General features: G+C 55.2%; 1 protein-coding gene across 1 annotated transcript; it reads right to left on the bottom strand.

Moving 5' to 3' along the window:
- Positions 1–313: 313 nt before the first annotated feature.
- Positions 314–12198, bottom strand: EXTL1 (exostosin like glycosyltransferase 1). Its single transcript, XM_065888280.1, has 11 exons — positions 11426–12198; positions 6489–6579; positions 6087–6194; positions 5134–5253; positions 4477–4609; positions 4171–4277; positions 3234–3323; positions 2436–2522; positions 1988–2148; positions 652–826; positions 314–496 (listed from the first exon to the last, which is right to left on the bottom strand). Exons 1-11 carry the CDS (start codon positions 12196–12198, stop codon positions 314–316), a joined length of 2028 nt encoding a protein of 675 aa, XP_065744352.1.
- Positions 12199–20445: the final 8247 nt, after the last annotated feature.

The raw sequence follows: 20445 nt of genomic DNA, 5'->3' as shown, positions 1-20445 counted from the left end.
TGGAGGAGGCGAGGATCTGAAAGAGAAGTAGATGTCAGCTCGGCAGAGAAGCCAAGAACGGCATTCCAGGCTAGGGGTCTGCAAAGGCAGAGGAAGGGCCCCAGAGACAGCGACGTGGGAACTGCCACTAGCGGCTCGGCTGGGGGGTGGGGGGCGAAGCGGTGGTTGGCCAATCGGGTACTGCCGTGCTGGCTAAATGGCAGCCTTGATTGGGTCTCCAGATACCGCAAGGGAGGAGGCGGAGCCTCCCCCCTCCCCCGAGGCAGTTTGCAGCGACCGCTGGGAGCCGGGCCGGGGTCTCAGATAGTCCCTCCTAGGGTTTCTCCAGGCTGCGATACTTCTTACGCAGCACGGACACTGGGTCCTTGAAGAGCACGGGGTCCAGACGGAGGCGAGAAGATACCAGGGGCATGTGGCCGAACCCTGCCGCCATCTGGTTGATGCAGTTCTGGGCTGCGGGCTGCGGCTCCTGCCTGAGCCCCGGACCCCCAGGCTCCTAAGCGGGGCGGGGAGAAATGCGTTGGAGGGCTTCTCTGTCCTCGGAACCTCACCCTACCCCCGCCTCGTGCAGCAAAAAGGGTTAGGGTTAGAACGGGAATCCCTTCCTCAGCCGGGGCCCTCCCAGTGCCGATCACCCCCCTAGATCCTCACCAGTGGAGGAGGTCTGGCCTCCTGATGCCACATCCCATAGGGCACCTTGATAGGGGGCAACTTGGTGACGGATGCTACTAGGAAGTTCATCAGGACATCCACACAGGTGGGTGCCTCATCTGCCAGGGTCCTCAGAGCCTTGGGCAGGGCGTGGGTGAAGAGGGTGTGGTAATACCTGGGTAAGGAGGGAGGAGCGGGAGAGGCTGTAGCCGAATTAACTACCCCCCCCAGGCCCCATTCTTCTCCCTCCTGACCTTACTCTCCCTTTGACCCCAATTCCTAAGCTTCTTGTGAAAGTCCTGCTCCCTTTTCAGCTGAGCTCTGGCAGCCTCAGAGAGCGCCCACCCCAAGTATGCACCACTCTCCACTACTCTGTGCTCTGTGGCTTGTCTGCAGCCAACGGTGAACTCCCTGCCACCTCCCTCACTGCTCCTTGGGGCCCCCTTCCCTGGGCTCTGAAGTCTGAACTCAGAGCCAGAATGAGGGGAGGATCAGCTAGTTCCAAGGCCATCAAACATGGCAGGCCAAAGACCAGCTTCAGGAAGGCTGTGGACTCACCCACCCCCAAATCCAAACACTGTCCATATCCTCTGCATGGCTCTACTTAAAATACAACTAGCTGCTGGGCTTCCCTGATGGCGCAGTGGTTGGGGGTCCGCCTGCTGAGGCGGGGGATGCGGGTTCGTGCCCTGGTCCGGGAGGATCCAGCGTGCTGCGGAGCGGCTGGGCCCGTGGGCCGTGGCCGTTGGGCCTGCGTGTCCGGAGCCTGTGCTCTTCGGCGGGAGGGGCCGCGACAGTTAGGGGCCCACATACCGCAAAAAACAAAAACAAAACAACAAGCTGCCAATTGTTGACTATCTGTGTGCCAAGGACTTCATGTATTTTAGTTTATTTTTTTTTGCGGTACCCGGGCCTCTCACTGTTGTGGCCTCTCCCGTTGCGGAGCACAGGCTCCGGACGCGCAGGCTCAGCGGCCATGGCTCACGGGCCCAGTCGCTCCGCGGCATGTGGGATCTTCCCGGACCGGGGCATGAACCCGCGTGCCCTAGCATCAGCAGGCAGACTCTCAACCACTGTGCCACCAGGGAAGCCCTTCATGAATTTTTGTTATTTGATGATCATACCAGCCCTGTGAGGTGAATACACTTTACAGACAAGGAAACTGAACCTCAAGGGAGGTGAGGAGACTTGCCCATCACAGCACCGGGAAGTGGCCTTGAACCTGGATCTCTGAGCTCTCGGCTGACTGCTGTGTCCACTCCCACGCCACCCTGCTCCTGGTTCAAAGGAGGGTTCTCTGGCCCTCTGAGCCCAGCGCCGGGGCTGGCGTCTGTACCTATGGTAGAAGGCAGCCGAGGTGAGAACCATGGAGAATTCGTTGGTCCTCTTGGCAGTGTAGCCCCAGCCACCACGGGCTTCATCCCAGAAGTGGCTCCACGTCAGAAAGCCGACCATCCGCTCTGGGAAGCTCTGCCACACCACAAAAGCGAAGTCCACCTGGGGAGATATTTAAGTAAGGTGTGAGGAAGGACTTCCTGCCCAGCCGGGAGCCTCCCGAGACATGGAGGCAAGGCCAGCCTGGCTGAGGGGACTCAGGGGAGAGGAGAAGGGAGCTAGAAAATTTCCAGGGGATGCTTAGGGGAACTTTCCCAACTGGGAGCTAGAAACAGTGCTTTTGCGGCTAGGAGCTGAAAACCTAAAGCAGGAGGCTCGACTTCTTGATCTCTGGTCATCCCAGCTTCCGGGGTCTGAGGGCTGCCAGGGCTCCTCTTGGGAGTCCTCACCTCACTTGTGGAAAGACTGCTATGGGCATCCAGGCTGAGGATGGCATCGGAGCTGATGGCACTGTACGGGAAGAAGCGGTCACTGACCTGCAGGGGGAGGGAGCGGAGGGCAACTCAGTCGTAGGACCCCTCCCCAGGCTCCCATGATGAGTATCTGCATATCTGCTAAGCAGGAGCCCCTGCAGACATGGTGTAGAAGGAAGAGCAGTGAATACAGCAAGTCTGCCCGGAACTCGGACCTGAGGACCTCATTTTCGCTCTCTGGACTTCAATTTGCCCTTTGGTAAAATGGGCAAATTGGTATCTAGGGCCCTTCCAGTTTTGACATTTCAGGATTCCTCTATTGTCACGTTAGATGTTCACCTCGATCCTGGTGAACATCCTTCGTTTGAAAGAAACAGGTCCGGAGAGATGAAGGGACTTTCCCAGAATGGCACAGGCAAGCAGGTGTGTCACACCAACCCAGGTTCTTAGAAGCCACCCCTTCACCCCCGCCCAAAATGCTGCCACCTGCCCAGGTTTCCCCTCTATCCCTTACCTGAGACAGCAATGTACTCTCTCTGCCTTCCCTCATCACACAAAACCCCAGTTCTCTGGAAGCACAATTCACAAGGGCCAGGGATGGAAGAGAATCATTTCTATTAGGCCTGCAGCTGAAACCCATGGTCTGATTTCTCCAGGCCCAACTTGAAGTCCAGCTTTGGCTCAGGCCCAAGTAAATCACACCGTGTATGTCCTCCCCAGATCTCAGGTTTCTGGGGGTGAGCCCACCCTTCCACATCCCTCCCCATCTCTCACCTTCCTGTGCCCATCAATGACTGTCAAGGGCACTGCTGTCTTGGGCCACCTGGTTGGGGGTGGCTTCTCACTGCTCCAGAGAACCAAGATCTGGAAGGAAAGGGGGATGTTCCTGAAGTCTGGGTCAGAAGGCCAGGGTGTGTGTGTGGGGTGTCCCAGGAGTAATCTTTCTCAGGGTGGAAGCAGTTTGGAAGAGCAGCTGTATATGTGAGTTTGGGAGGAGTTTAGTTAGAGCCAAGGTCCTTTCATGACTGCCCTATTTTTGCCTCTGGGCTTCCGGAAGGCATGAATTCCAGTGACACGAAGGTAGCTACCTGTAGCATTAGAACTCAAGTCGCACCTAGCCTGGGCCCTGACCCCATGCTCCATCCCCGTCTTCTCTCAAAGGTTTTCATTCCCTTCCTCCTTCCTGCTCCTTTGTCATTCCCAGCCCAGTTCAAATGTCCCATCTTTGAAGCTGATCCGTCTGCACCCTGGCTGAGCTAACTGCTTGTCTCCTTTCCAAGTACTCTCAAGAGCCTATCTGGCTTCTCTGGAAATGATATTTGATAGTCTGTGTGCTGGGAAGTGCTAACAATATGAATCTGGGGCAGAATCCTTTCCTACTATTTCTCTGCATCCTCAGCGTCAAGCCCAGGGTGCTCAGAAAAGGCTGGATGAATAAAAACAATGCATGTATGTTTACTTCAACCTCCACAAGAGGCACCTGTTTTTCAGGTGGCTTTGTCAGTTTCCATGAGGGAAGGGGGGATAGAGGTGGGGGAAAGGAACTAGAAACTTGGGACTGAAAGAGGAAGGCAGCAATGGTACTTGAAAATCCTTCCCGTGCCTCCCCCCAAAATGTGGGGTTATCCTTGGCATCCAGATGTCTTCAAGGGCTCTGCCCCGTCTCGCCCCCATCCTGGATCCCGGCACCCCAGCTGGCAAGGGGGCAGACCTGGGCACAGTGCTCGGAGCCTGCCACAGCCTGGATGAGCTTCAGGGGGGGCTGGCCTAGAGCCCCCACCCAAATCAGGGCGCTGAACCTGCCCAGAGGACGAGAGCCTGGAGGAATGAGACACAGGCTATTAGGGCGGGAGGGGACAGAACCCCCCGAGAATGACCTGAGTTGGGGACTTGGGGAGCCAGAAGAGATGTGGGAGATTTGGGGAGGGGCTTGGTGGGGCTCTATGGTTGAGGCTGGGGCAGAGACTTGGGGAGAGTTGATGAGGGGACTTCAAGTTGTCCCATCTCTAGGGCATACCCTGTTGCAGGTGGTAGAAGGGGAAGTCCGAGGGGCTTGGGGAGAAAGTGGGCAGGGCCAGGATTGCCCCTGGAGGGCTGTTCCATAGTAGCGAGGGGTGAGCAGAGGGTCCGAAGATCCGGTCCTGAATAATCTGTGAAATGAGAGAAGGCTGTGCAGAGGGAGCGGCCAGTGTGGCCATGGGCGGGGTCTGAGGAAGTGAGGACCTGGTGCAGCCCCACACCTCCCCCTTCAGGAATCTGGGGAGGGCAGCATCTGCAACACCAGATAGCTGGGGACAGAAAGGTTCAGAAGTCCAGGGTAGGGGGTCACTCAGTGATGCTGTCTTCACTCATGGCAGATACCACTAACAGGTCATGACATTTTTTCCGGACCCAGAATCCCTCCCAACATATGCCCCAGGCAACCAATGCCCATCAGCTGGAGTTGGCACATGCTTTGAAATCTGTCTGCTACAGATGGGGAAACTGAGGCCAAGACTGGAGAAGGAACTCATCCAAGAGCTCCGAGCCAGGTCTCTGATTCATCCCAGAAGCATCTTCAAGGGGGAAGCCCAAACACCAGGGCAGAGGAGGTGTCGGAAGAGAGGGGCATGGAGAGGGGCAGGGATGAGGCAGACCCAAACACCAGAGCCCCCATCAGGTGAATCCCCCTCACCTCCAGAGTGGTATGGATGACCTTCTCCACCGAGGAGAAGTAGGCATCCCATAGAAACTGGGTCTGCTGACGCAGGGCAAGGACCCGTGTGAGGGGCATCTCCTGGAGGGCAGTCAGGACCTGGGGCACAGAGGGAGCAAAGGAGAAGGCATGGGGCCCTGGCAGGCCCTGACTCACCCTGGGGTGGGGACAACCTAGGTTGGAGGTCTGGGAAGCAGAAGCCCGCTCCCCACATTTCTCCAGGTGGGTTGGCAGCTGCCAGCCTTGGCAAAATCCTAGGTAACTTAGCAATTAAGAGCTCAAGGGTCACACAGAGCTGAGTTTAAATGCCACTTAGTAACTGTGTGACTGTGGATGAGGCACTTAATCCGTCTGAGTCTGTTTCCTCATCTGTAAAGTGGGAACAATAATGGTACTTGCCTCGTAGGGTGGTTGTGAAGATTAAACTAGATGATACATATTAAGGGCTTAGCACATTGTAGAGGCTCAGTGAATGGAGGCTATTCCTGTTAACTTCTTACACCATTCTCACCTCTCAGGGGATTCAAGGCCCATGCATATGTTTTTCAGAGCTGGGCAAAATGAGTTTCATCAGATGGAAAAGTCACTCTGCATTTTGCTTCCCCACCCCAAGCTCCATGTAGGCATTCAGATTTTGGATTTTTTGTGACTTTCCTTTAAACTAGGTATTTAATCAGTCATGGACCAGTGGGGTTGAGCCCATGGAGATCATCTGGTCTAACTTATCCCATTGTACAGATGGGGAAACTGAGGCTGAAAGAGGCTGAGTTCTTGCTCTCAGAACCCCAGAGGCTTGGGGCTGGGCGCAAAATCATCAATATACACAGATGGGGGATAAGAATGAGGACCGAGACCAGCCTGGGGGCCGGGATCCCGGGGTCCTCCCATGTCCCGGGTCTAGTCCCCACCCCATTGGTAGGGCCCTGAACTACCTGAAGTGGGAGCCTCTCGTCAGCTACAATGGCCGCCTTGGTCCAATCGATGACCTCAGAGAAGGGCAGCTCCCAGCGAGGGCTGAGAAGCACAGGGATGCAGCCAGCCTGGGGGGTAGGGAGGTCACTGGGGAGCCCAGTCCCACCCTGCACACACTCACCCCTCCTCCCTTTTCCACGTCAGCAACTTCTGCATTGGGGGCAAGGGATACAGAGGAGAGAAAATACAGAGGGGGGGGTGTTCTTCAGAGGGTGCAGTGAATATGGCTGTAGGCACATCTGAGTCCCAGAGTAAAGGAGTGGGCAGCTCACCGGCCCTTCCCATTGGCCTGGGCCCAGACTGCCCTTCCAGCTCAGGAGTGTAGGGGGACAGGGATGGGGGATGCCCAAGTCGGGTTGTACCTGCAGGGCTTGAAGGAAGTGTAAGACATCAGGACCGCGGCCAGGGATGAGGCAGAAGGTGGCGTTAGGTAGCGTTGCCCCAGGGTGGGTCCTAAGGAGCACAGGAGGGGGCCCTGCACCCAGGAGACCTGAGACAGCTGCCCCTCAACCCCCTGACTCCCCTGATGGCCCCCCAGCCCTCCACACTAACAATCCCAAATTCACAATGTACAAACCCACCACCATGTTCTCATATGGTAACAGACACTCTTGCACACGCCCAGCCATACACTGCCCCTCGCCCACAGCTGGGGTAGCAGCTCTAGCTCTGCCGCTGCCCTTGGTGGTATTAGACACCTCCCTTCTCTTCTTAGGACCTTGGTTCCCTCGTTTGCAAAATGGGAGGTGGTGGGAGCTGACGTTTCCAAGGCTGGTCTGACTTGGGCAAGCATGCGTTTGCCCTCCCACCTCTTGGACTCATGCAGACTTCTGGGTGGCCCTCACCTGAGTGGCCTCCATGCCCTGCCCTCTCCCCGTCCTCAGAGCCCAGGCCCGTGAAAAGCTCTTCTGTCAGGAGGTGGGCTGGGCCCCCAGCCTGGAACCACACAGGAAGCCGCTCCTGCCCAGAGGCCCCCTTGCCCAGAGGACAGGCCTCCTCTGTTCCTCCCACCTCCCCCCACCAGCCCCAGGGCCACACTCAGGCTGTGTGTGCCTGTTGGGGGGAGGGGTAGGAGTCACAGCCTCCTCAGAGCCACCACCCAGGAGCTGCCCAGCCAGGGAAGGAGTGCCCATGACCTGGCTACGGTGTGTGTGTGTGTGTGTGTGTGTGTGTGTGTGTGTGCAGGACTCCAGGGCTCACAGGCCTGCTCAGAGTGGGACTGTTGAATAGGGCCTAGAGGGTTCCAGGACCCTCCTCAGCTACAGTCTATCTGGTCCTGAGTCTGAACCTTCAAGAAGCAATCCTAGGAGTACTTAGCCTCTGGACCAACCCTCATTGCACAGATGGGGAGACTGAGTCTCAGAGAGACCCAAGGACTGGCTCAGGTTCTCAGAAAGGGCTGGGGCAGAGCTGGAACTAGAACCAAGGTGTGCTAACTCCTGGCCCCAGGTTATCTGAACCACTCCAGACCTGCTGCCCAGGGGTCTCCCCGAGGACCCAGCCTTCTTTGCCCGATGCTCAGGTGTCCTGCCAGGCTTCTTCTGGAAAAAGCTACAAGTTAAAAACGGGACACCCTCCACCTCATTGAGAGCCATGGCACCAGCCAGCCACAGCCCTCTCCTCCTCCCCCAGTAAAGCCCTAAGGGACTGAAAACCCTTAAGTTTAAGGCTTCAGAGAACCCAGAGCCAGAGAGCCTGCTGAATAAACTGTATCAGTCAGTCCTCGTTAACGTCTGCTGTTCCCTCTGTGTCTTTGTACCTCCTTCTCTCTCAGCCTGGAGCACCCCTTCCTGCCTTGCAGCCCGAAGAATTCCTCCTACTTGATCTTAATGTATAAAGTTCAAATATCGCCTCCTCTGGGAAGCTTTCCTTGGTCTCTCCAGAGATGGCTCCCTCCTCTCTGCTCCCACAGCCCTTATGTGCACTGCAGTAGTAACGAGCCAGGCTAACCTTTACTGAGCATATCCTTTGTTCTAGACGCTTTACATGCATTGACTCGCGTCATTCTCACAGCAACCCTGTGAGATGGGAGGTATGTGCTGTTAATATTCCATTTTACAGATGAGGAAACTGAGGCCTAAAGTGGTCACACAGCTCTGAAGTAGAGGAGCCGGGCAGGCAGCTTGCCCACCCTCTCTCTGTTTAACAATGTGTGTCACACCAGTGACTTGTCTGTCTCTCTAATAAGACTAAGCTACTTGAGGGCTGGGGCTGTGCCTCCCTCATCCAGTATCCCCAGGGCCTAGCAGGGCACCTGGCAGAGTATGGGCACTCAGTGGGGGCTAAATGAATGAATGCTCAGCGTGCAACCGAGGAGAGACCCAGGACCGATGGACTAAATGTCTGAAAGGTCAGTTTCGGCACAAATTCTAGTAATGGAGCTGGCTGAGAATAGCCAGTGGGTGGCCTTGGGAGGTGGTGAGTTCCCCATCAGAGGCTAGACGAGCACTTCCGTGTGTGTGTGTGTGTGTGTGTGTGTGTGTGTGTGTGTGTGTGTTGTAGAAGGGATGGATCTCGTCGTGATTGCTGATGATCTGTGACCCTGTAAAGTGCCTGGCATGGACTTGGGGCCTCAGTGTCCAAGGTGACTCCACCCATGGCCACAGGCAGGGCTGCACTGTGACTTCCAGTGCCCTGCGTACTTTGGCCTTTGCAGTCCCTCAGCCATAAAAATATAAAAATTATATTCGATAACTGTGTTGGCATAAAAATGAACATACTAATATTATATATGAAAGCATTTTCTTCTATTTAGAAGTTCACTTTTTTCTTCTGATTTTCAAAGAAATGAGAACATTTTCATGGGCCCCTAAAGTATCACGGGGCCCTAGGCACTGCACCTCGTGTGCCCAGTGGCGACAGGCCAGGGGACCTTAAAACATGCATTAAATTTATGTAAAAAAACCCCCCAAAGCAGGGGAGAGCATATACACATGTTTATATACACACGGAGTACTTCAGAAAAGACACAAGAGAAACTAGAAAGGGTATTTGGCTCCAGGAGGGAAAACTGGGTGGCTGGAGACAGGGGTGGGAGGGAGTTTTTACTGTATACTCTTTTGTGCCTTTGGAATTTTGTACCATGTGAATGAATTCCCTATTCATAAAAATAAATAAATAACAATTTAAACGGGCGGAGGCTTATTCTAAAGCAATATGAGACTGTTCAGCGAAGGTGGAAAAATATGGGCTTTGGAGCCAGAAGCGTGGTTTAATCCCAGCTCTGCTGCTTCTGAGCGCCTGATCGGAGCAGTGAGGGAGGCTGTGGTGAGCTGCGGAGCTTGTCACCAAGGCCCTTGGCTGGCTGCCTCCACGTCTCGGAGCCTCAGTTTCCTGTTCCCTGAAATGGGGATCATAACACTTCCCTTGAAGGGTGCTCGAGAGGATTAGCCATGAATTATGTAAAGCGGCGGAGCAGGCTCTCCCCAGATGCCCACTTTCTCCCCTCCCCCCTTCCCCCAGCGGAGTGAATGTGGGACGGTGGCAGCGACCTGAATCGCCTCTTTCTCTGGTCGACACTTGTTTATTCAGGCCACCTTCCGGGCGCTGGCCTGTGGCTGTGGGCCTCCCGCTCTCTCTGTCCCTATACTTGACTAGCTCCTCAGGCAGCTGCCTGGCACGTCAGGGAAACTGAGGCTCCAGCTACTCCAGAGATTACAAGTCCTGTTGCCTGCAGGTGGGTTGAGGCCAAAGACAGAAAAGCTAGAAATTCAGAGGACAGTTAGAGGCTGTCAGGCATCACACCTTGGAAATACACTTATCAAAACTGCTACTCAGAGGGTGGCCCACGCCTATTAGAAAACGTTGGCCAGTTCTGGCCAATTTGGATTCAATCAGTAAACATTTAGTGAGCACATACCTATTGTGTGCACTCCCCAAGTTTCAGTTTCTCAGAGAAGTTCAGACTAAAATAACTTTCATATTCACCAGTAACTGACTGCATTTAGCTGTAACTAAAGTCAGCTGAAAGAAGAACTTCCTGAAACCAAGAATGGCTAAGTGCCTAATCAAAAGTAAGGCCAGGCAAGGTGAGCGGAGAACCTTGTCACCAAAGGTGAGCTCTGTCTGAGTTTGGAGTTTGAGGTACCTGACGGGATCCGCAGCTTTTCGGGTGATGGTCGAGGATGCCTGCTAGGGATGGGTCCTAGCAGAAGGGCCATGGGGACTGAGGGGCCTTTCTGCTCTTACCCCTGGCTGCGGGGCTCCCTGGAGGCCATGTGCCTTCAGGAGGTAGAGAGATTCCATTCCCACAAGAGCCCTGTGGCTGAGAAAAGCCCCAGAAGCCCCAAGCAGAGGCAAAAATGGAGCTTGGCCACGTGAAGAATTCCTGGGAGGGAAGTGGAGCTCAGAATAAGCCATGTTGTTCTAGCAAAGAATAGGGAGATACCTGAGACAGGGGACAATGGAAGGATTCTAGAGTGACAGGTTCCACCTCCAGTCTGCCCAGCCAGACTTTGGATACTGCTGGCCTCCTGGGGGTTGCAGAGGGGTTGGGGTGCTTAGGCGTTAACTGCTTTACCACCTGAGGTGTGTCACCACCACTAGCCCAGGTAGAGAGAAGTTTCTAAGTGAGCTCTCCATGTCCCCATGGGTCCCCATGCCTCTTGTATATATTCAGGCACTCTCACTGGTAGGAATTCTTCTGTAGGTCTGACTTAATTCATATTTGCTATAACCAAAGCCTGTTACCTCGAGAGGTTAATCCCGGAAACTAGACAAAGGAGCAGCTTCCATCTGTGACCATGGCTCTGAGGCATTTGACAGGATTGATCATAAACTCTTGCTTAAACCCCAGAATTCTGAGGCTGAAGGCTCTGGAGCCAGGCAATCCTGGATTAAAATACTGGCTGTGCTCTTTCTGGCTGGGTGCCCTCAGACAAGTTACACAACCTCTCTGAGCTTTAGTGTCTGGTACACCAACGCTTCAAAGACAAAGATTAGTATTATTTTATTTTAATCATTTATAAAACGTGCTTAGCACATAGTAAACACTATAGCGTTGTATGTTAAATAAAATATTAGGGAAGGAAGGATTGGAATAAAAGAAGAAGAATAGGAGTGAGTCATGTTTTATGCTTTTAAAGATCCCCAAGGAAGAATTCTAAAACCTTCCTTGGACACCTCTTGCAGCAAATCACCATCTCGGTGGTAGTGTTCTCTACTGTCTAGCCTGATTCCCTCCTGCTGCAGCTGAGCCCTAAGTTTGCCCATCTCAATCCTGCCCTCTACCCTGGCCCCTGGGCTCGCTCCCATCACATACCCTTCCCATCCAGCCCCCAAGGGGGAAAGCTCCACTTACTGCTTGGGTCCACGGTCCTGTTCACAGCGCCCATCCCAGGGGCAGGCAGAGAAGTCAGTGCCTGCCACGTGCCACCTGCCCCCGTCCTCTGCCAGGGCTAGCAGGGCCACCCCGGGGCGGGGGCTGTGTTGCCGCAGCTGGCCAGGTGCTCCACCTCGCAACGGGTGGGCTTCAGGGAGAAGCGGGAGGGCCACGTCAAAGCCGGGCCGAAAGGTGTCCACTGTGGGACTGGCCTCGGCCACCATCGCCTGTCCCAGCTGGAAGGTCCGGGGGCAAGGGGCTGGGTGGAGACTGAGGACCAGGTGGTTCCTGCCCCCATCCCACTGCGGGGGCACCGGGTCGCGCTCTCCAGTGGAGGTGTCCGGGCTGAGGAGGAGGAGGAGGCAGGCCTCAGCAGCGCTGAGCGTGTGGTAGCGGGAGCCCTCGACGGAAGCCAGGATCCTGCGGCGAGTCTCAGAGACGGGTCCAGCCGCTGGGTACACGAATACCTTGAGGCCACCACCTCTGCATTTCGAGGTGTCAAAGCAAGCTCCCCAGTTGCAGCTGCCACCACGGAGGGCTTGAGGAGGTCGAGGGCCATCTTCCAGGAGCTCCCCAGGCTTGGCGAAACTCTGCAGGAGCTCTGCGTCCAGCCAGCGGGGCCAGCCTTGGGGGGCTCCTGCCCGGGGGCTGGTGGGCACCGCCAGGCGGAGAAGGGGGAAGAGTCCCAGCAGGACGAGGAGCCAGGAGGCCAACAGTGCCAGCCAGAGGGACTTCCGTCTCCACGACTGCATGTGGCCACCCACAGCCAGGGCTGCAGGAAGCAGGAGGAGCAGGGGCCTGAGTGTAGGCCTCTGGGACTGGGATCCACCTTCTAGGTCAGCACGCTCATCATACAGATGGGAAGACTGCGGCCCATCGAGGGCAGGCCGCCTGTGTAAGATCAAACAGCAAGTCACAGGCCAGGCACCGGGAGGCCAGGTAGGACCCAGCTCTCTGGCCCTGCCTTCCTGCGGTCAGGACTCTGCTTCCTCGGCCTTTGGACAACCAAGCCAGCCTTTGCCCTCCCAGCAGGGCCCCCTTCCCCTGGCGCTGCTCAGGCTGATGCAAGCCCTGTCCAGACTGCAAGGCAGTGTCCTTCTGCCCTCCTGGCTGCACCCCCTGACCTTGGCCTCAACGGAGAGGAGGGCCGTCTGCCAGGCCATGGGGGACCCATGAGGGTTCCCACAGGAGGCGGCTTGGCCGGGGTGCAGGGCTGGGTGGAAGCAGGGCTGGTCTCCCCTATCCTCCCCCTGCCTGAGCAGCCCCTGAGCAGCCTGGCCACACCTGTGTCCACTGGCAGGCACTCCTGGGCTGTGGGCCCTGCAGCTGGTGCTTAAATTAGACCCTGCATCCCATGTGGGCTCTCAGAGTCAGCTGAGGTCAAGGCCTGAGTGCAGCCAGTGGCCCCTACCTGGGGGACTGGGAGGGCTCTGGGTCCTGGTCCTCTCCCACCCTCCCACTGTCCTGGCTCAGGCGGCTCGTCCCCTCCTCCCTCCAACGCTAGTAGCTGGTCCTGCACCCTCTGGCTTGGAGCTATCAGGGTGCAGAGGCCAGGGACCCCGTGCCAAGCCCCTGCCCCATGGTCCCCAAGCCCCGCTGGTGTCTTGCGTCCCCTCTCAGGGCAGCATCTGGCCAGTCTAGATCTCTTTCCTAGCGGCAGCCTGGCTCCTCCCCTGCCAGCCCTGATTCGCTCCTGGCTGGGAGGCAAGGTCTCCACTTAACCCCTTCCAAACCCGTTTTCTGGATTGCTATTAATAATAACCCCCAGGGCCCACACCCCACAGTTGGCCTTGAGCTCTCACAACCTCTGTCTCTGAATTCTCACATCAACCTTCCAAGGCCAAAGTTTATCACTGTTGTGTTTCCTATGGATGAGGAAAGTGAAGCTCAGAGAGGGGATGGTATCTTATAAGGTGACCCAGCTAAGGAGTGACAGGGTGGGGATTTGAACCCAGAGCTCCTGACCTGAGTCCTTAGAGCTTCCCACTGGTCACCACAGATGGGGGATTCGCTCCTGGCTGGTAGGCAGGCTCTCCATTTAACCCCTTCTATCAACAGATGAGATAAGTGAGGTGTCAAGGGGCTGGGGGGCTGGTACTGGGCAAGGTGCTCCCAGCTATTCCCAGGATTGGTCCCTCTTCCTTCAGCTGCCCCGCCCTCACCCTCCACCAGTCCTATCCAGCTCCAGCTCCAGCTTTTTCAGGCCCTTTCGTGGCACCTTACACTCAGGCACACAGGTCAGCCCTCGCCTGGAGCTTTGTGGGAAGGGTCTGTAGGACCGGATGCTTACTCCAGTTCATATGGGGAGTTCCTTCTGAGGGTGAACTGACTCTCCATTAGTCCACACCCCACTGAGGGTTCCCCCCCCCGCTCAGTTCTTGGGTCTGTGCTCTACGACGGAAGTCAGGAATGGGTGATGTCACCCACTGAGGAATCCCTGAAATGATGAGAGAGAGAGACTCTGCCTGCCAGAAGCCCCAGTCTGACGAGGGCAGCCACAGGGAGCCCGGCAGACCTGGAGTGGACTCTGCTTCCACCTCTTACTGGCTGGATGATGTTGGGCCTCTGCCCCCTCTTCTCTAGGAAGGCAATAATAATATCTGCCATGAGACAGTAGCCTGGTCAAAGCTAGGCCTACCCTGTGGGTGTCCCTCACCAAGTGGCAGCCTCCTGCCTTCTTGCCTTCCTCTGATCTCAGAGGGCCGCTGATCTGATGAGGGAGCCACCATGGGAATGTTATTCTCTCAGTGGGCAGCCAGTCTGGGGTGGGGCACAGTTCATACACCCAAGAAAGTCCTAAAAATGGCCAACAGAGGGGGAATCTGACCTCCTTGCACTACAGGGTCAGTCACTAGGTGAGGGGCTGACTTTCCTGCGCACATCGGGTTCTCTCCCGTGAAGAGGGGCCGTTGCACGTGCCGCTCCTGCCTTTCACCTTCCTCTGCTAACTCCTCCTCACCCTACGGGGATCAGCCAGGGCTCCCTTCCTGTAGGATGTTTCCCTAACTATCCTTCGGCTGGGTTACGGAGCTCCTCTAGGTTCTCATGCCGTTTCTTCATCCTCTGTGCCTGTACTCATTCATTCATTCATCCGGCAAATACTTAATGAGCACTAAATATGGGCCAGGTTTTGTGCCAGGCACTGTGGATGCAATATTGAAGAACAATAATAGCTAACCTTCATATTATACGTAGTATGTGCCACGCATGGCTCTGAGTGCCCGTGCATTAGCTTATTTAATCCTCTCTTGTGAGGGCTTTGAGGGAGATACTATTATTATCCCCATTTTCCAGATGAGGAAATGGAGGCCCAGGGAGCTTAGGTAACTTGATTCAATTCCCCCCACACCTCAGCCTGGATTTAGACCCAGGCCACCCGTTCCTTTAACTTCTGCACCATTCCACCTCCTGAGCTAGAGGCACGGCCCCACCCTCCCAGGCTCACTGTCCCAGGGAAAGAGAGACCAGTAACCAAGCAATTACAGGACGAGGGAAGGGGGACTGTGGGAGTGCTTAGAGGGGCTGCCTAACCCAGGGGGCCATAAAAGGCGTCTGAGGCAATGACATCACTGCAGCTGCCTGTGTGGGGACAGACAGGAAATGGCAGAAGTGGAGGCAGGGTCAGCTTTTCTACGGGTCACCCCACAAGTCACGCTTTCACTCATTCCACAGCTACTTAATGTGCCACTACTGTGGGCCAGCCGGGTCCTCAGGGAGTGATCTGGTGGCGCTTCCTTTCCTGAGAGAGAAAATCAGCAATAAACGTAACAGATAAGTAAAATATCTCACTTGATATTTGGCAATGATACTCCGGAGAAGGGGAGGGCCTGCAATGTTAAATGCAACGTTAACTGTTAGAGGCAGGCCTCCCTGAAAAGCTGACCTTTGAGGTGAGGGAGTGAGCGGAGGATGTTTCTAGGGGAAGGTCATTCCGCCAGGGCACAGGTTCTGGGTGGGGAGTCTGCCTGCCCTGTGCAAAGCCTGATCTAACCTTGTTTCCATAGCACCGCTCTGACTCCAGCTGAGAGGCTGACACAGCAGCAGAGACGGAAGCAGAGAGCCCCATTGGACCAGGTGAGTCATGCAGGTGAGCCCTGATGGTGGTTTGGACCATGGGTGAAAGGGGTGAGAAATAGTTATTTTCTGCATATATTTTGAGTCAGGGAAAAACAACAGATTTGCTGACGGATTGGATGTGAGGTTGGGCGTGAGCCACAGGCAAGATGGAGCTCCCGTCAACTGAGATGAACTGAGCGGGAAGCCAATTTTGGGAGGAAGGTCAGGAATTTGGTTCTGAGGCTAGGAGTTGTGTTCCATTCATCTTTTCCTTTTTAAAAATTAATTAATTAATTTTTGGCTGCATTGGGTCTTCGTTACTGCACACGGGCTTTCTCTAGTTGCGGCGAGCAGGGGTTACTCTTTGCTGCGGTGCGCGGCTTCTCACTGTGGTGGCTTCTTGTTGCGGAGCACAGGCTCTAGGCACGCGGGCTTCAGTAGGTGTGGCTCGCGGGCTCTAGAGTGCAGGCTCAGTAGTTGTGGCACACGGGCTTAGTTGCTCTGTGTCATGTGGGATCTTCGCGGACCAGGGCTTGAACCTGTGTCCCCTGCATTGGCAGGCGAATTCTTAACCACTGTGCCACCAGGGAAGCCCCCATTCATACTTTTAATTCCAGCATTCGTATAATAAATGGCCAACAAATGCTTGTTGAATGAGTGAATAAATGGATGATGGACAAAGTTGGGAGGGTAGGAGGCCAAGGCCAGCTGGTGAGGGGCTTGCGAGGACCCTGATACTGTTCCAGCTCTCCCACTGCTGGCCCTGAACACCCTGGCTGGCTCGTGCGCACACCCACACTTGCATCTCTACACAAGGCCTCTCCTACTTTCATGTCTGCAGGGGGCCAGCCGGGGCCTAGGCTTGTCCAAAAGCGAGTCACAGAGTTGCCCTGGGCCTTGGATGGAGGAAGAGGAGGCAGGGCATCCTGGCAGGCAGGACTGCACTGGCCTTATCCTAAAAGTACGTCTCTGGGCTCTGCCAAGGGCTCCAGGGCCTCCATCGGACTCTTTAGGGCTCATCAAAGCCTCCAGGAGTTCCCGTCCCATACTTGGGCTCTGATCAATGGGACAGAAGCCAACACTTTGGGGAGAGGGGAGCGGGAAGGGCAGGAAGGAGAGGACAGCAGTGAATAGGAGGAGGAGGAAGAGAAGGCCTGGCGCCTGATGCAGAGGCTTCTGGGGTGAGGCCGAAGCTTTGCTTCCTGCAGGGCAAGGTTGAAGAAGGCCTTTATGTGGATTTGAGGATAAGGAGGTGCTCTGGACGGCATCCCGGAGCTCTGAGCACTACGGTGTTTGTTTCCTTGCCATGGTGGCGTCACGCTGCCTGAGCGTGGGGTTTCTTCCTGCCTGAAGTGCCAGGTGTCATGCAGGCCAAGGTGCCCAGGTAGAAAATGGGCGCTAGCATCACTGTTTGATCTGAAGTGCTCCCTCTTTTTTTTTTTTTTTTTTTTTTTCGGTACGCGGGCCTCTCACGGTTGTGGCCTCTCCCGTTGCGGAGCACAGGCTCCGGACGCGCAGGCTCAGCGGCCATGGCTCACGGGCGCCGCCGCTCCGCGGCATGTGGGATCTTCCCGGACCGGGGCACGAACCCGTGTCCCCTGCATCGGCAGGCGGACTCTCAACCACTGCGCCACCAGGGAAGCCCCTGAAGTGCTCCCTCTTTGCACCCTGAGTCTGCCTCCCTCCTGGCCTTCCTCCTCTGGGTTGGGCCTGAAATCTCCAGAAGGACTATATCTAGTCTCCCAGGAGGAAGGGGCCTGGAGCCCTGTATAGTGCTGTGGTTAAGAGCACTTAGCAAGCTTGGGTTCCCGTGCAAGCGACTTTACCTCTCTGTGCTTCTGCTTCTTCATCTGTAAATGGTGCTAATAGCTCCTTCCTCAAAGGTTCGCTGGGAAGAGGATTACGTGAGATCGTGAATGTTTGGCATTCAAAACACCATGCCTGGGGGGCTTCCCTGGTGGCGCAGTGGTTGAGAATCCGCCTGCCAATGCAGGGGACATGCGTTCGAGCCCTGGTCCAGGAAGATCCCACATGCCGTGGAGCAACTAAGCCCCTGTGTCACAGCTACTGAGCCAGCATGCCTAGAGCCCGCGAGCCACAACTACTGAAGCCCGCGTGCCTAGAGCCCGTGCTCCGCAACAAGAGAAGCCACCGCAATGAGAAGCCCGTGCACCTCAACGAAGAGTAGCTCCTGCTCGCTGCAACTAGAGGAAGCCTGTGCACAGCAATGAAGACCCAGTGCAGCCAAAAATAAATAAGATAAATTAAAAAACACAATAACAAACAAAAAACACCATGCCTGACCCTCAGGCACCTAACAAATGATGTCCTCTCTCCCACCTCAGGCCCCAGGGCAGTGAGATGACTTGCACAAGGGGCATCAAGCTGTCCATCTGGGTAGATTGGGACCAGGACTTGGGTTTTCCTTCCTGTGCCTGTGTTCTTCCTGCTGCATCCCCATCTCTGTTCTGGAAGAAAGAAGACACTCGGAGCTCCAGGACGCAATCACCGTGGAAACCCATCTGCTTCGTCTTATCTGCTGCTGTTTTTTTCCTCCCTCTCTGAGCCATCTGGGTGTCTCACTACAGAATTAGCAAGAGCGGGGGCTGGAGGCTGCGGGAGACTCTGGGGTTTCAGCTCTCACTTGCTGGAGCACAGATAACTCCAAACTGTGGTGAATCCCCACAGGGCCCTGCAATATCGGTCCAGCTCCAGCTAAAGTGAGTCTGCCCCTCTAGGCACCACCAGCATGCAGAGTGGACAGATGCAGGATGCAGTTGTCTGCCCACAGCGCCAACTCACACCTGGACCCCACCTGGGGGAGGGCCAGAGGAGCAGCCCAGGGGACCCGGGGAGGGGAGTTGGGGAAAGCAGGTCTGGCCTCTGCTTCTCCCCCAGGCACAGCTTGTGACCTTGGACAAGTCACATCCTTTTTTCTGGGCCTTCCATTTCTCACTCTCAGCCTAACATGGTAGCAGGACTAGGCTTTCCAGAGCAAAAAGGTCTGGAATTCTTACTCAGAAGTAATCCTGATATAGGTTGCAGGTCAATCCTTCCCTTTCCCATCCTGTCAAGACTTGACTTTGTCAAGGAAAAGTATACGAACTTGGAAGTGAGGCAATGGGGCGACTGCTTGACCTTCGTCTGTCCATTGGGGCATCTTCTAGCAAGCCCCCGGGGGTCATGTGACTCCCTATGTATTAGGATCCAGGTAGGTGCTAACTTGTAGAAAACAGATAAGATACAAAGGATTTTTGTCCAATAGTGATACAAACGATTTCTGACCAGTAGAGATCACCCGAAGATTACAGTCAGGCACTATAGGGCGTTTGCCAATTGGGAATCTGACTAGCAATCTTATTTCAGCCTTCTCTGTGCTTTGCTGACTATTATCAATGAGTCCTCTGAACCAGCTTTGTCATCCTGAGAGCTTCCTCATGAATGAGTGAAATACAACTTTGACAGGTGCTCACTACGCATTTGTAGAATAATTTTTTTTTTTTAATATTTAGAAGACTAAGAGTTGACAGGTCACTGGGCCTCATTTTCCTCTTCTGTACAATGAGGAATTCGAGGGAGCGGCTTACAGATTTGCTGACCACGTGCCAGGCACTGTTGAGCTCTTTATTTATTTATTTTTGGCTGCGTTGGGTCTTTGTTGCTGCGCGGGGGCTTTCTGTAGTTGCAGCAAACGGGGGCTACTCTTCCTTGCGGTGCGCAGGCTTCTCATTGCAGTAGCTTCTCTTGTTGCAGAGCATGGGCTCTAGGTGCGCGAGCTTCAGTAGTTGTGGCACATGGACTCAGTAGTTGTGGTGCATGGGTTTAGTTGCTCTGAGGCATGTGAGATCTTCCCGGACCAGGGATCGAACCCATGTCCCCTGCATTGGCAGGTGGATTCTTAACCACTGTGCCACCAGGGAAGTCCCTGTTGAGCTCTTTATATCCATGATTTCATTTAAGCCTCACAGCAAAACTGCCAGGGCAGCTATTCACCCCCTGTGAGGTTAATGAGGTTCAGAGAGGTGAAGTGATTGCTCCAAGCCTTCACAGCCAGGGAGTAACAGAACCTGGATTTGAACCAACGCATCACAGGTTGGAGGGGCCCGCTATTTCCTGCTTCACAGGTTTATTGTAGAGCTCCTTGAATGAGACAACACGTGGGAAAGTGCTTGGCAAACTCTACAGGTATGCACACATGTGAATAATTATAGTCAGCCCTAGGCTATCTTCTAACCAGCCACACCTAGACCTGGCCCAGGGGCTGGTCTCACCTCCCCTGGGAAGCAGGCCTCTGCTTCCCGCAGGGTGGGTTTCTGTTATCTGGAGAAAGTCAGAGGAGACTGAGGTGAGCAGGCATCTCTGGTCCAGCCCCTCACAAACAGGACACCTGCCGGAAACCACAGGCCGAGCTCTGAGCTCTGGCTGTTCCTTTGGGGCCTGTATTCCTGGGCCAAGGGTCCAGGGTAGGGGCTAGGGGACAGCAGATTTGGACAGGCCAAGTAAGTCGATTTCTAACCCTAGTTCTGAAGTCATTCTGTGCCATCCTTCTGAATATTTCACCTGAATTAGACCCTCTCTGAAGGCTCCAGAAGCCATGCCCAGTCTCCCCTAGTTTCTGGAGCCTCCCAGAGCTGCCCATACCTGGACACGTCCACCTCAGCCCTGGGTGCCAAGTGGTTAATCATTGGGGCCAGCTTGGCAAATGTTTACCTAGCAGGCAGGCTGCTTGGAACCCCAGGTAATTGACAGCCTGTTTTCCAAAGCCAAGGCAGGAAGATTTATTTGTCCTCTCCTTCCTCCCCAGGGATGCTGCTTGGCGGAGTAAACAGCTTTCAGCTGGCTTTTTTAGGCGATGCTCAGCAGAGGGGTGGGAGCTGGGGGCAGGGATCAGGCCCAGAGGTGGGCCCCGAGGAGGCGCTGAAGGGGCCTCAGACCCATTTTTC

This window comes from Phocoena phocoena, chromosome 1 (genome assembly GCF_963924675.1).
Source record: "Phocoena phocoena chromosome 1, mPhoPho1.1, whole genome shotgun sequence".
Taxonomy (NCBI): Eukaryota; Metazoa; Chordata; class Mammalia; order Artiodactyla; family Phocoenidae; genus Phocoena; species Phocoena phocoena.
Note: the sequence above shows the minus strand (reverse complement) of the source record. Positions and strands in the feature narration are given on the sequence as shown.